This window comes from Coloeus monedula (assembly GCF_965178545.1).
Source record: "Coloeus monedula genome assembly, chromosome: 4".
Taxonomy (NCBI): domain Eukaryota; kingdom Metazoa; phylum Chordata; class Aves; order Passeriformes; family Corvidae; genus Coloeus; species Coloeus monedula.
In genome coordinates, this window is record NC_138784.1 from 22,163,332 (window position 1) to 22,177,373 (window position 14,042).

The 14,042-nt window shown below is 42.9% G+C and overlaps 1 protein-coding gene across 1 annotated transcript in view; it reads left to right on the forward strand.

The window, feature by feature from the left end:
* Positions 1-14,042, forward strand: part of RFX4 (regulatory factor X4) — a gene marked incomplete at both ends in the record, with an annotated part of 85,915 nt that overhangs the window by 5,654 nt on the left and 66,219 nt on the right. The window contains one exon of the mRNA XM_082280820.1: positions 13,550-13,636. Coding sequence (XP_082136946.1) covers positions 13,550-13,636 — 87 coding nt within the window. The remainder of the gene's footprint in view (positions 1-13,549; positions 13,637-14,042) is intronic.

Sequence of the window (14,042 nt, forward strand, 5' to 3'; positions counted from 1 at the left end):
GAGTGATCCTATAGATAACAAGTGTAGGAAGGAAGAGTACATGGTGATGATTAAGCCAGTGGAGGCCTGCATGGGTTTTTAAGCTGTCTGTACCACTGGCATGTTTACACACGTCTTTTAGATCCGGTAGGATTGTATAGATGTACTAGGGAGTTTCTGTCAACTTTGAGAACTAACACAATTTGCTGTTAGAGACTGGTACTGATCCTGCAGTGGCTCCATGAGGGAAACACCTGTTGAAGGCCATGTGTGTTCCTGAGAGAGGGCAGATGCCCAAGGTTAACATGTAATGATCCCTCCCCAGAGTGGGAACGTGTAATAACTTAATTATAGCTATTTTACATGCATAACTAGCAGTACTGGCCTGTCTTCATGTATATTTATTTTCTCTCAGGAGATTTGCAGCAAGAGTAGTTTATTAGCTATAAAATACTAGCCAGTGTGAGAAACGGTGTGTAAAGTCAGCGTCAGAGTCTTTCTTGCTTGCTGCAAGAGCTGTGGTTTCATTCTCTGCATATAAACACATGTTGGATTAAATGCTTTCGACCATTCTTCCCTTTCTGATAAATCTGAAATAAGGAAAAAGTGGAGAGGGTTAAATAGAGCCTTGGGTCTCACGGCACCCAGTAAGGGAAAGCTCATTTGCAGCTTAATTTGCCTCAAGACAGAAATGTGAAATGGGTGGCTCAGTGCTGTCTTGTTTCCTTCACTTTAGCTACAGTTAAGCACTGTGTTTTCTTTTATTGGTAATTGAACTTAGTTTCTCTGAGATGGAAGTTACTGCAACCAAGGAGTTGATTCACAGCTATGAATGATGTGTTCACAATTAATTAGCAGCTTATGCTGAGCATTTTTTTGCAGGATACCAAATATTAACATAATAGCAAAAAATATATTTCAGATAGCTGGAACATTCTCTGAATGAGTGGTTCCCTGAAACTTACAGCTCTGGGAATTAGAGGCATTCATTTCAGAGTAGTAGGCTGGGGACATATACTGGGATTTCATCTGTTTTCCAGGCTGGCTGTAATCACAGTAGTCACAGTCTGATGCCGTGATCATCACTCTGACAGACTTCATGCTGGAGCTTTGGGCGCTCATGAACCCCATGGCAGGGACTCAAACACTTAAAAAAACAAAATTCTCTTCTCTAGGAGCTTTGATTTCCTTGCTGAGATAATATCAAGTAAAAAAATGGCATTTGCCTGGAAGAAAGGACTACAAGTTTCAAGTGCTAGAAATCACTGCCTTTTTTTTTTTAAAGAATACTGTTGCGAGAAGTAGAAATACTTGCTGTCATTCACCTTCTCGTTCCTCTCTTTTTAAATTTCCACTCCTTAGAATTATACTATCAGACTCTCCTGTTTACTTCAACTGTTTTGGCTACTTGGGGCAAGACTTACAGATGCTCATGTTAAGTCAGGTAAAATTCATTATATGAAACTGGTCTTATACACAAATATAAGTTTGCAAATGAGATCTACAGGTCAACAAAAAAAAAGACATGAGCTTTCTGTTCTTGTATAGATCTGTATGTTCAGATCTAACTTGTGCTATACTTGTAAAGCAATAAAATACCAGAAATGCAGTGACAAGGGAAATTTAAAAGTAGTAAAAAAAGCGAAAAGGAGAGGTACCACTAAATGCAATGTTAGAAGGATTAACATACTTTTCCCCCCTCCCTTCTAGAACCCTTTTAATTGCTAAACTATTTCAGAAGTGTTTAAACTACCTTAGCTACAGCTGAGGAAGGGAAATACAGAGGGAGAGCCCAATTCATTAGTAGGGTCTCATGAATGGTCATCCAGTGGTGGGTGTTTCAGAGCCGACTCCCCCATGGTGACAGCAATGCACACCTGATTCAAAAGACCCCACAGAACATCCTCTTTACACCTAAGGACACTTTTCAGCACCCTATGACAAATGTGAAATCTGCTGCAAAATACCAAAAGTTGTGTCAGAGGACAACTAGGAAAGGCTGCATGTTTTCCTAATATTCTAGGATCTTGCCGAAACAGACCATCTGTTGGTTAAAATGCATTGATGGTTGTACAAAATAGACAAAACACTATCCTTCAAGGGGGAAAAAAGTCCTCAACAACCTGACTTGTGTGGTTCCCACCCTCATCTGACATTCAGTTTAACCATGAGCATGTGGCAGGATGTCCTAATTAAGCAAATGAGTACTTAATGCCATTAGCTTCTAGGTATCCTACTCCTGGGTGTTGCCGTCTCTGATATTAAGAGGAAAGTAAAATCCTTCCTGCTCCTTTACTCCTTAAAAAAACTTAAGCAACACCTGGTCCCTGAGTGCTGTGTATCAAGGCACAGCAGCTCTGTGATGAGAGATGCCTGCTCCTGCAGTGGGTGCTCCTGGGTGCACGGGCTTGTGTGGTGGTGGAGGGACTCACCCACCCCTCAGCACAGCCCTTCAACTCCAGGTCTCTGTCTGTCAGACCAGGCTAAGCAGCAGGACAGAGATTTGCTGGCTAACAAGCTTGGCACCCCAGGGACAGCAGGAAAGGAGCTGTGCCCAGTGCTGTGTGAGACAGAGGTCTCACTGGGGACAGACATGGTGCAAGGGCCAGACCAGGAATTCTCAGTATGACAGGTCTGAAACGTGTGCCTTGTGTAAGTAAAAGGCTGCTTCTTTTGGGGCTCTTGGGATTAAGGGTAGAACGAACTATGTTTTAGTTATCAAGGGACATTTGGCCTTATGAGAGGCAGAGTACAGATGACACATTTGCTAAGTGGTGTGTTGTGTTTGCACACCAGCCACTGTCCCAGCTTGGCCTCCTGGGTGCTCACTGTGTGACACCAAAATGTCTTAACTCTGGAGGTGTCTTCAGCACTCCTCCTCTAAGTCCATGGCAGAACAAGACAGCTGCCAGGTGAGATTTACTCCGCGCCTTGTGCAGGCTGAAAGCAGGGACTGTTCCCAGCAGGGTGCTCTGCTCCTCTGTAAGCTGTGCCTGTGCTTCTTTTTTCCCAAGCAGTGGCAGTAACACGTCCTGCTGGCTGGACTGCCTGGCTATCACAGGTTTTCCAGAGCTGGAACTCACATTCCTATCCTAAATGTACAGTCACAGGGACAATACTGGTGCAGGGGGCCCTCTAATGCAAAGATTTTTTTAAAGTGAGTTGTGGTAGGGGCAGCAAATGGCCTCCATTGTAACAAGGTGGGAAGAAGTGGGGAGGACTGCATTTACAGAGCAGTTTAATCACATGGATGGAGCAGCGTGTTCACCTCTCCTCCTTGCTGGGTCATTTCCACTTTGAGCTCTGCAAACAGACCGTCTATTGAGCAGTTAGTATTCAGTGCTGAATATTCAATACTAGACTCTTGTTTTGGTGAGTCTTGGGCAAAAAGAGAAGGAGGAAAGAAGACTTCTCTTTTTTCTCATGTTCCCTCCCTGAGTTTGCTTTGCATATTGTTCAGAGGAGACTGGAGTCTTCTCAGAAGAGCCAGGCTCCTAGTTTTAAAAGCATTGGTCTACTTTCATAATATGTTCTAAAGGAAGGGAAGACACAGTTTGGAAGGGGCTAAATTCATACAAGGTTTACAAATCTCTAAGTCTAGGCACATCGGGACTTAGCAAAGACTTTTAGTCAACCGTATTTAGACTATAAAGCTAATAGCATGAAATGCTAGTTCTGTATACACAGATTAGTTTAGAGTCGTACCAGTCTTTGGGGGGGAGATGTTATGATGATTTATTAATGTCCTCTCTGCTGGTTTTGGTAGGCAGGTATTCTTTGTGTTCATTCTGAGAGAAACAGCATTCATTTGTTTCTGTCTGGCGTGCCATATTTACGCACAAAATGGTTGTGAGTGATGTGATGGCTGCATCCTCTCACAGTAGTGAGCAATGGATAGGTTTGGAGTAGATATCCATAAAGGGAGGAAAAGGGGCCACCATTTGAGTAAATGCAGTATCTCTATCTCTTGGTTCACACTCTTTTTCAGTCAAGTGATTGTCTCTTTCCTGCTGCTATGTTTATGTCCTAACACCGAGTCATGTATTCTGTGCACATATGTGTCTGTCTTCTCATGTTCTTTCAGTCTGCTCAACTAGATGCTGTTTCTAATGAGAAATATTTACTATAGCCTCATTCCTTTAGGAGCTGACCTCTTTTCTCCTGATTAAAAAAAAAACCAAAAAACCTCTGTAGTTACTTTCTTTTCTCCTATCTTTTCTTTCTGACCATGTCCTTTTCTTTCTCATTCATTCTTTTGTTTTCTTTCCTTTTCTTTCTCACCTCCTTTCCAAAATCCAGCCTTGTCCCTCCTCTCTCTCCCCCCTGAGCCCCACAACCAGTGTTTTGTGTATCCCCCACCCATATCTCACATTTTTTCATTTTGTCATCTTTGTGGGCCTGTCTTACTGATGCACTACCATCTCTGTGCCAAATTGGCCTGTCTGCTGGATTCATCAGCTCCTGAGGCAGAGGGAAGCATTTAATGGGTACTTGATGCAAATTCTGTTTCTTGAGCCACAGCTCTCCTGCTCAGCCAAATGATTCCATCCCTGTGCAATGGTGAAGCAGAGCTGAAGTACGGATTTGAGGACTCCATGTTTTCTCATGCACACTGATGAACTGAAGGACCATGGCAGCAGGGAATGTTCAACTCAGAAGCTAGTGAGCAGAGACTGCTGCGGGCTGTAAGAAATGGGAGAGGTACCCCTAATTTAAGGCCCCATAAGCACACTTATGTGTCTTATGTTAATTCTGTAGCATAAGAAGTTAATGGAGTTTGGGGCAAAAAGGGCATCAATAGACTCTGAGCTTTAATCTGGGTAACAACAGGTCTAGCAATCAAGAGGCATGTTTGCATTTCCTTGGAAGGAAATATTGCAGCTTATCTGGAGACAATGATAGCCTTTGCACTGATTCATGCAGAAGGACTGAGGAGCCATAACATCCTGCTGTGGAAGCATGAGGGCACACTTTGCTGTGTGCAGGGCTGGTGCTTGGAAGCCACATGATGTGTGTGATGATCTTACCGATGAAAAGATCGGCTGCATGTTGCACAGCCATCTAAGTTAAAGTTCAGCCCTGGGGGAGGTGAATTGGTCAGATACTGGTGTCACTAAGGGAATGTGAGGAAATGTCACTGCACTGAAATCGGACCAAGTGAGGTTTGCTTTGCTGCTAAATGAGGAATGGCCTTGATGAAGCAAAAACCAAGCAGCTGTTTACTGGTCTGGTGAAACTTACTTTTCAAAATGAAAGAATAGATAACATCTGTGTGTGACTGGGAGAGGGAAAGGGCTACTCCTAATTAACATGCATATTGAGTTGGAAATGCAAAAGCAACATGTTATGTGATTCCAGAGGGGGGGACAGATAGGAGTTCACAAACCTTGTTTGATCCAGAGTAGAGGCTGCCCTAAACACCAGAATCAGTATGCAGAGGCATCTTGTATTATAGGGCTTCTGAGGGTGCTTTATCTACATTTGGTATGCACCTTCTTAACAAGGAATATTGTTGACAGAATACTTAAATGAAAGCATCATATTCAGATGAACTTCTGCACAGTGCACAGCATAAGAAGAATAGAGCATCTCATGAATTCCAGCTTTCCTACCCAAGTATTCTGGAGGAGTTAAAAAATTATTAACTGTCGTACTTTTTGTTATCAGTTTAAACATGGCTTATCAATATTTAATATACTTTATCAAATAGTTCAGTAGAAAATCAATACTGGAAGTGAAGACCTGGCTAAACAAAATGAAAGAGCTCTCTCACACCCAAGAGAGTTATTCTTTGCATTCTTATGATATCATGGTGAATCTTCACAGTGCTTTACCAGAATCATGAGTCAAAGAAAAAGAACAAAAACATTCCTGCCAACATCTACGAAGTGCCCTGGACCAATGTCCATTAACCCTGAAATAGTTCCAATAGAATTGTATGCCAAGAAATGAGAACAAAAGAAAGGACTGTAACAAGACTGCCCGACATTTTCCCCTGTTGGAAATGAAATAAAAAGTTAGATTAGCAAACAAAACACCGAGGTATCTGGCAGCTTGCCAGGGTAGCAGCTCTGCCATCTGCACCAAGGCCATGTGTCACTGTCATCCCTGAGGAGCAGGTCTCTTGGAAGAACAGAAGATGGCTATGCAGGACCAAGGAGGACACTGGCATGATTTCCTGCGGAGCTTGAAGATGTTCCTGACAGCTCGCACGCACTGACTGAAGGCTGTGTGCCTCGCCAGACGATGGCACTGAATGAGGCAGCAAGGAGCAAAACCAGGCTCTGTATGGCAGGTGCTCCTCGATGGTTAGAGAGGAGCTGTTTTGTGACTAGGAGTGTCTATGTGCTGAAGCTGTCACAGGGAACAGCAGCTGGACAGTGACCCTTGTATGGTCTCACAAACCTTTCATTTGACAGTGGAGAGGAGGAACATTTTGATTACATCACCTATGAAAACCTAAAGTTTTGAAAATTACTGTGTGATTGGCTGTCCCAAGCAGCTTGTTCTGCTTGATTTTAGTTGATTTTGGTAAGTTTAATGCCCTCAATGGGAGCCAGTGGCTACCAAGCCATCATGTCACAGACACATGTGCAGGCTAAGCAAGATCTTGTTTAGGTCTTGCTTTTGCCATCGACTGAGGCTTTGTAGATAAATTATTTTTGTTTGCTTTCTTTCAAGCAGCACGGTTCTTTAAACGCTTTAAATGTGCTGCTGTAACCAACCTGCACAGCACTCCAGCAGTGTTACACTTCTCAGGTGGCAGATGTGCCTGTAACCAGCAGTGCTGTGCCACAAGGTGTGAGAGAGACACAGAATGTGAATCTGCTTCTACTCAGACCAGATGTTGTTTACAGAAGGTACTAGAATAGGTGTTTAGTTGTTTGAGGGTCAGACTTCAGATTTATCTCCTAATCATTACTCCTGAGAGAAAGGAATCATCTCTTTTGCCTTTAAGGGACTGTTTTAAACTCGTGATTTGTCTTATAAGCTGGTATGACCAATTGCTCCAAGATATTGAAATGTTACAAGATGTAGTCTTCACTTGCATTCGTCAAAATATGAGATGTACTGGCTCATTTTTCCTTACTTTCATTCATACAGCGTTTAGAAATTAGATTTGCAGCACTCTAAGGGATGGCCAAAGCAGGCAGGCTGCTCAGACATTATGAATTTAACAGCTGTAGAGGTTAGAAGTTCTCTGTCCACAACAGTGGTGCAACATGGAGAGCATGAACAGAGTTTTTGGGGTGCTGGCATGTCTCAAACCACGTTCAGCAAGATCATCTCTGCAGAGAAAAGCTCAATGGATCTTGCAAACCTCAGCACTTACTCTGAGACAGACAACAGAAGAAGCTGTCAGGACAGTGGTGGTTTCCTTAATAAGAAAAGATATAGAATATCATCCCATGAACTCTCCAGTTGGTACCATGGGCTATCAAAATGGAAATGGGAAGTTCTATGACCTTCAGTCAGACTCTTGAGCTTTTGAGTTACTGCTTTTACCTGCTAAATCTGCTGTTTGCGACCACTTTCTCTTGGCCTAAAAGATCACATGAGCAGCTAGACAGTGTTGCTGGCCAGCTTGGTACTGAGACACTTGGCAAAGACATGCTGCAGGAAGAGATGAGGAACTCTTCCCTCTGAGAACAATGAACAAATAACTCAGAGGGGTGCTAAGACTCCATATGCATGAGAGGAGTTCCTCTTCTGTCACTGGAACTGTAAAATGAAGTCTGTCATCACTGTTAAATATTCATTTTTCCCGCAGGTCCTCTTACGAATCCACTACAATTTGGTAGTCCCTTCATATTTGCATTACCTGCCTTTAGATACCTTTGCTCACAGTTACTCACAACTTTTTTTAAAATTTGCCTTGAGAAACTGGGGCAAAAAATTACAAGAGCAATCATGAATAAAGATAAGGAGCTAGACTGTTGGCAGCTGTGCCATCCAAGTTAGTATGTAGCTCAGACAGCAGTTTAGTTCCTAGCAAACCTTATACTCTTACTCCAGTGATAGCGCTATTTCAGTGACAAGCAAACTTATGTGGAAGAAGTGTCAGGCTGTGTGTAGCTCCCTAAGTAAATTGTCATGCTTGTTGGTGAGTTTAAAATTTGGAGTATGAGAGACAATCTAGAGCTGAAGGCACGTGAGAGGGTTTTTCATGCAATTGCAATGGCTTTGGTGAAATAAATAATTGTGAAAATTTTGTTATTACTAAAGCCTTGGCTATCTCTCTAGGACATGGGGATTCTCATCTCATACACTTAAAAAATACAGCGATTCCCAGTTATGGCAGTGATATCACCACATCCAAGTCAGATGTATCAGAGGATATGGCATAACTGTGGAAAACCAGTACTGTTTGTACCGCTGTAGGGAATGAGGTGAGCAAAATGCAGCTCAGATTAAGTGACCACAGAGCTTTACTCTGTCCATAAAGCCTCTTAGTCTCCCTTCAGGACATGCACACATGGCCACAGGGCTGTTGCCAGTGGCTCTGGGTACAGTCAGTTCCAAGCCGTGTGGCACAGCCCCCCCAGTGCCTGTGGCCACAGTGGCTCACAAAGGCCAGAAGAGTCTGTGATTCCAGGTGATGCTGCTCCTGCAGCAACTCTTGACCCTCCTGGCAGGACAGCAGGAGCAGAAGCCACTGGGGATGTGATCAGACCCACCTCCTCTTCTCTGCAGAGAGGAGCCCAAGTGGCTCTTGCCTTGTTCTGGCTATGGCGTGCCCATGTGGGAGCAATGAGTGCTCTGGGCTGCAAATATACTAAGCTAATAACCATTACACAAACAAGAGGGAGTAATTATCTCGTTAAATGTACTGGCAGTACACACAGGCACCTCTGCTGTATCGCCTCAACTCAGCCTCTGCAGGGAGAAGCCTTTCAAAGGTGACTTCCAGAAGCAAGCCTTTCCTTCTGAAGGACCTAACATGTCAAAATAATTTGTCAAAGATATATTTAAAGAACATTTCTGCTTCTCATTTCTGATAGTTCATGAAAGTTCCTGCTCCTGAGCAGCTTCTCATCTGTTTCTGTCTGGGGAGTCTGAGGCCTGCCTCCCCAGCTCAATCTTTGAAACACCATACAAATAAAAATAGCTGTTTGTTGAAAAGAAGTGCCTTGGGGATGGGGTGAAGCTGCACAGGCTTCTGCTCTGCCCACTTTTGAAAACAAGTGCAGTTTAAACTTCTGTTGTTAAAAGTCTGGTGGGCACATGGAATGGAGGTGAAACACTCTGGTTCTTGAGTCTCAGTGGATGTGTCAATCTTAGAAAGATTGGGATCAAGAAGAGAAGAGGCAAAATTAGGGCCAGAAATAGTTCCATAGTTATTTTAAATTCATCTTTCAGCATTTAATTTGGAAAAATTTCTATTTTTGTTTGTTTGTTTGTTTGTTTGTGTAATAGTTTTTCTGTCAGAAAATTTACACTGGGAAAATTATTGTAATTTGAATAATGATCTCATTTCCCTCATGTAGGAATCCCACAGCAGATACAAGGTATTTGTGTTTAGTGGTATGCAAAATTATATAACAAAAATTTTAAGGTTGAGGAGCACAGTTGTGTTTTTCACTACAGCTCACTCTTGACCCGTGCAAAATTAAATAGTTGCTATGATATTTAAAGATGGATCTTCAAAATGCCATTAAAAACACTCTTTGCTTTCTTTGCTAGTAAGACGTATGATACTTTCCATACTGTGTCACAGTTATGAGTATGAGTATAATTTTACTACTAGATATTCCTAATTTATTTTTTTGCTTTTTCACTAGTGCTGCTCCTTATTCAAACCACTGCCCCAGTACAGCTGAGGGTATGGTATGCTGGAACTCCTTGTGGGAAGGACTCCTAGAGGGGGAGAGGAAATGCCTCAAGGCTTGATACACTAAAAACACAGCGATGTATTACACACAGTGTATTTTCTTTTGTGCTCACAAGCACTTCCCATTAGAAATTTGGGGTTTCTCATGTTGTATTAATGATTCATCATTGTTATCAGGTCTGATGTGCACTTCTGCTTAGTCGCTGCCTGAACTCTCCATCATTCTGTGAGTTTTCCTGCTGTGAAATCCTGCCTGTGAGAGCTTGGTGAGGTCTAAGTGCAACAATTAAGCTTTAATCACAAAAAGCCTTCCCACATGACTTCCATCCCACATGACTCAATGCATGTTTAGAACAGTGGTGTAATGTGGTGCCAGCCTTGGGATGGAACCTCAGCCTGGAGACACCAGGGGTTCCCCATGGGCCTTCTCCTGCAGCTCTGCAGCCGGACTGCCTGGGACAGGCGCATCCACGTGTCACGAGGACAAGAGCATTCCACATATGGAGGGCTCTACCCAGTGGGTTCCTTAAGCTGGAACAAGATCTAATGTTATTAACTCTGAAAGAGCTTCCAAAAGTCAAACCTAATTTCAACTTTCAATTTTGTTCGCTCTGCCTCTTTCTTCTTTTGTTTTGTTTTGGGCAGGTGTTCTTGTGTCTGGGATCTGTGGGCTCCTGATGGGAATATTCAAAATTTTAGCAAAACTGTAGTTGTATTTTCTTTAAATATCTGAAGACACTGTTATTAATATTGAGAGTTTAAAGCCTTATAAAAATGTTTTTCTTTATGCAAACAGTACAAAATAGCTACTTATTAAATGAAGTTATATGTTAGAATATATATTTATTTATACTTGCATAATTTGGTTTATGAGATAATACAACCTTTAAATAGTTAGTTGGTTTGTCACATTTTGTCATTAGCCAAATAATTTGGCAAATTTGCCATAAACTCCCTGACATTTTTGCTCAAAAGAGTTAGTTTTCTTCATTCTTTGCTGCCAGACAGGTCATGTATCTTTTCAGGCCTGAAGAATTTCCATCAGCTATTTAAATGCAAGGCCACAAAGAGAAAGCCAGACTCAGGCTGCAGCAGGCTGAACCGGGGTGATTCAGGACCAAAGGAGCTGCAGCACATAATTAAACAGTAACTGCACCCTGCTCCAGACTTTCTATGTGGCCATGTAAACTGGCTGCTTTTCCCATCAAAAAGGGGAATGCGCGCAGTTATCAGAGACACTGCGTGAACAAGGATGATGGAAATGGTTATCGAGTGACACTTAAAAAGTTTTTTTTTTTCCTTCTACTTAGGCAGGGAATTTGACTAAAGATGGCTGCTGCCAGTTCCCTGCTGCCGAGGGAAGAGGATGCATCCCAGCTTCCCAGCTCTCGGTGCCGGCAGGAAAAGAAAGGGCAGAGCTGGGCATCGGTCTCCCCTTGGCGCTAATGGCAGCCGCCTTTGCTTTTACTCCCTGCAGCTGGGCTCAGAGCCAAGGGAATTATATACAGCCATGGCTGTGTGCTGAAAGGAGGAGGAGGAGGTAGGGTGATCTTTCCCAAGGCTTCTTGCACCTCTCTCTGATGTTGCCCTCGGCAGCAAGTTTCTCTTCACCTGTAAGACAGCTCACAGTACTTAAAAGGAGACTGGAGAGATGCTGTGAGCTCAGTTTTAGGGCAGCGAAAGAAATCTGGCAGAAAGCAGCCATATCGTTGTGTTGGCCCTTAGACAAGGAGGTGATACATCCCCACCCCATGCAGCTGAGCAGCACAAGCAGGGAAAGCCTCTGAGTTGGAGTCACTGCCGGCTTGTGGGTTTGTAACTGAGCAGGGGCTGGTTACACAGCACAGGCCCTGCTGGCAGGTTTTATGTAGTGGTGTCGGCAGCCTTACAGTGATTTTTATACAAGGCTGTGTTGAATCTGATGGGAGAAGAAATATCCTTTAAAAAATCTATTGACATCAAGTGGGTTTTCGGATGGTTTTCAGAGAAGTACCTCAAAGGAGCAGGCTGCGTGGCTGTGAGGCTTCTTAGGCACAAGTGTGATGGTGAATGAGAAAGATGCTCACAGGGACGTGCTTGTACTGATGAAGGCAGCACTGCAGCATATTCCTACTGTGAATACACGGGCAAAGAGGCAGAGGGAGGGGAATAGCCTGGAGCTGCCACAACACTGCCTGGAAACCACAAGGATGCAAAGCAACAGTACCTGGAGTCTTGTGGCAGGGCCTGGAAATCAGCTCTGCAGGGTTCTCAGCAGACCCTTTCTGAGGCTCTTCACAGGTGCCATTGCCCTTTTGTTTACATGGCAGTGCAGGGGGTGTGCATAGAGGAATATGCACGAGTTCATGCAACTGCCTGGGTTTAAAAAGTATTTTTTTTCTGCAGGATGTATTTGGTCATGACTATTCATTTATTTGTTTATTGGAATCTAGTGCTGAAATGAAGTCATACCAACTTTTATCTTCTATAAACCAGATGAGCAGCTTTCCCAAGACGCTGAGTTCCTGTTTTCCCTTCAAGCCTGCCGCTGTGATGGGCTTTTGCTGGCTGGCAGGCTACGGTCTGTGCTGTGCAGGTAGCCTGGTGTCTGGTGGGGGGGCTTATGGAAAGGAATCTGGAGCCATTTCCATGTCTTTGAAGGTGTTTCTGGCTCTGGCAGTTTGCTGACAGAGAGGCCTGTTTCCCTTTATTTCTTGTGCATCTCTTCACTCAGTGGGGTTGTTTCCTGTCATAACTTGCAGGCTTGCCTTGCAGCCTTCCCACCTACCCCTTCTTTTTCTTGCCTTCACCACACAGAGCTCTCTGAGCATAAACCCTTTTCTGCCCACGTTCACGGCCTTGAAAAATAATCCTATGAGGAAGGTCAGTTTATTGTAGCAATACCCAGGGATTTAGGCAAACTCAAAACTCATATTTCATACCTTGTCCAAGGAAACACATAAGAAGGTGTAACTTTTGCCCTGAAGACCTGTAACAGTATATTCTGCTGAGCCTGGTGCATCCTCTAAAGTCATCAGGGGATGTCAGTTATAGCTTCCAGGAAGAACAGTGGATTCAAATCAATGTAATGCTGTAGGTAACTCGTCTGACTGGTGGGAATTAATTGAAAAACAGGGAGGAACAGGAGTGGTTGCATTTGCACTGTGGGGTGACAAAGGTTTGAGCAGCTCAGTGGCTGCTGACTTGCTACGTTGGACTTGTACCAGGGAGGAAAAGATCTCAGTAGTGCCTGGGATTCCACCAGTGTGAATGAGGTTGTAGGACTGGGCTTCAGAAAGCACCACTTGATCCTTGATTTAACCAAAATTCACGTGAATGATTGATTTTATACCCATTTTCTTCCAAAGCCAGTGGGAATACTCGAGGATATAATCTTTTGCCAGACTAAGACTTGGAAACTAATGCATTTCTGTGTATCAGTTGATTTTTATTTTTTAATGTATCATGTGATGGGGGAGAGAATATCCTGAGGACCTTTGTTTTGTACACAGAAGTGTTTCAGCCTCTGTAGTTTAAAAGCAACAAAAAAGCCCCCAAAATTGAAACTAGAAAGCAACAGCTAAGTTTGAAAGCAAGAAAGGATTTTCTTGCTAAATAACCTCAGACTGAGCATGTTTTAACAGAAATGTTAAAGATCACCACCTGTTGAACACTGGCACTTTATTGAGATTTATCTGTTGCAGGTTTATATTTTATGCAGACAAACACACAAAAGAGCATCTTTGGTTTTTTTTGCAGAGAGTTGGATTGAACGATGTCTCAATGAAAGTGAAAACAAACGTTATTCCAGTCACACCTCTCTGGGGAATGTTTCTAACGATGAAAGTAAGTAACTTGGCATTCATTTAAAGTCAGTGTGAACATGTCCAAGTGCTCATTTCCTGTTACATAAGTTGCTACATCTCAATGATATTTTTAATACTTTGTCATTTAAGGAGTCAACTCATTTGACATATTCAACAGTTTTATTAAATTTTTTTCTGTAATATTTGCCTTTTTTAATAGGAAATAATACTATCTATTGGATAAAACAACCAGAAGAATTTGTCACTGAATGAAGGTTGGATGACCTCTAAAATGTGCTGTCAGTATCAGCTTAGGAGCAAAACCACCTGTTTGGCTTTTCACTTGTGAACACCATGCGGTCAAAATACAGGGAAAAAATGTCCCATTTTCCAATACTACTATATCAAAACATAAACAAAAAAATCTTTCCTTTAGGAATTAAACA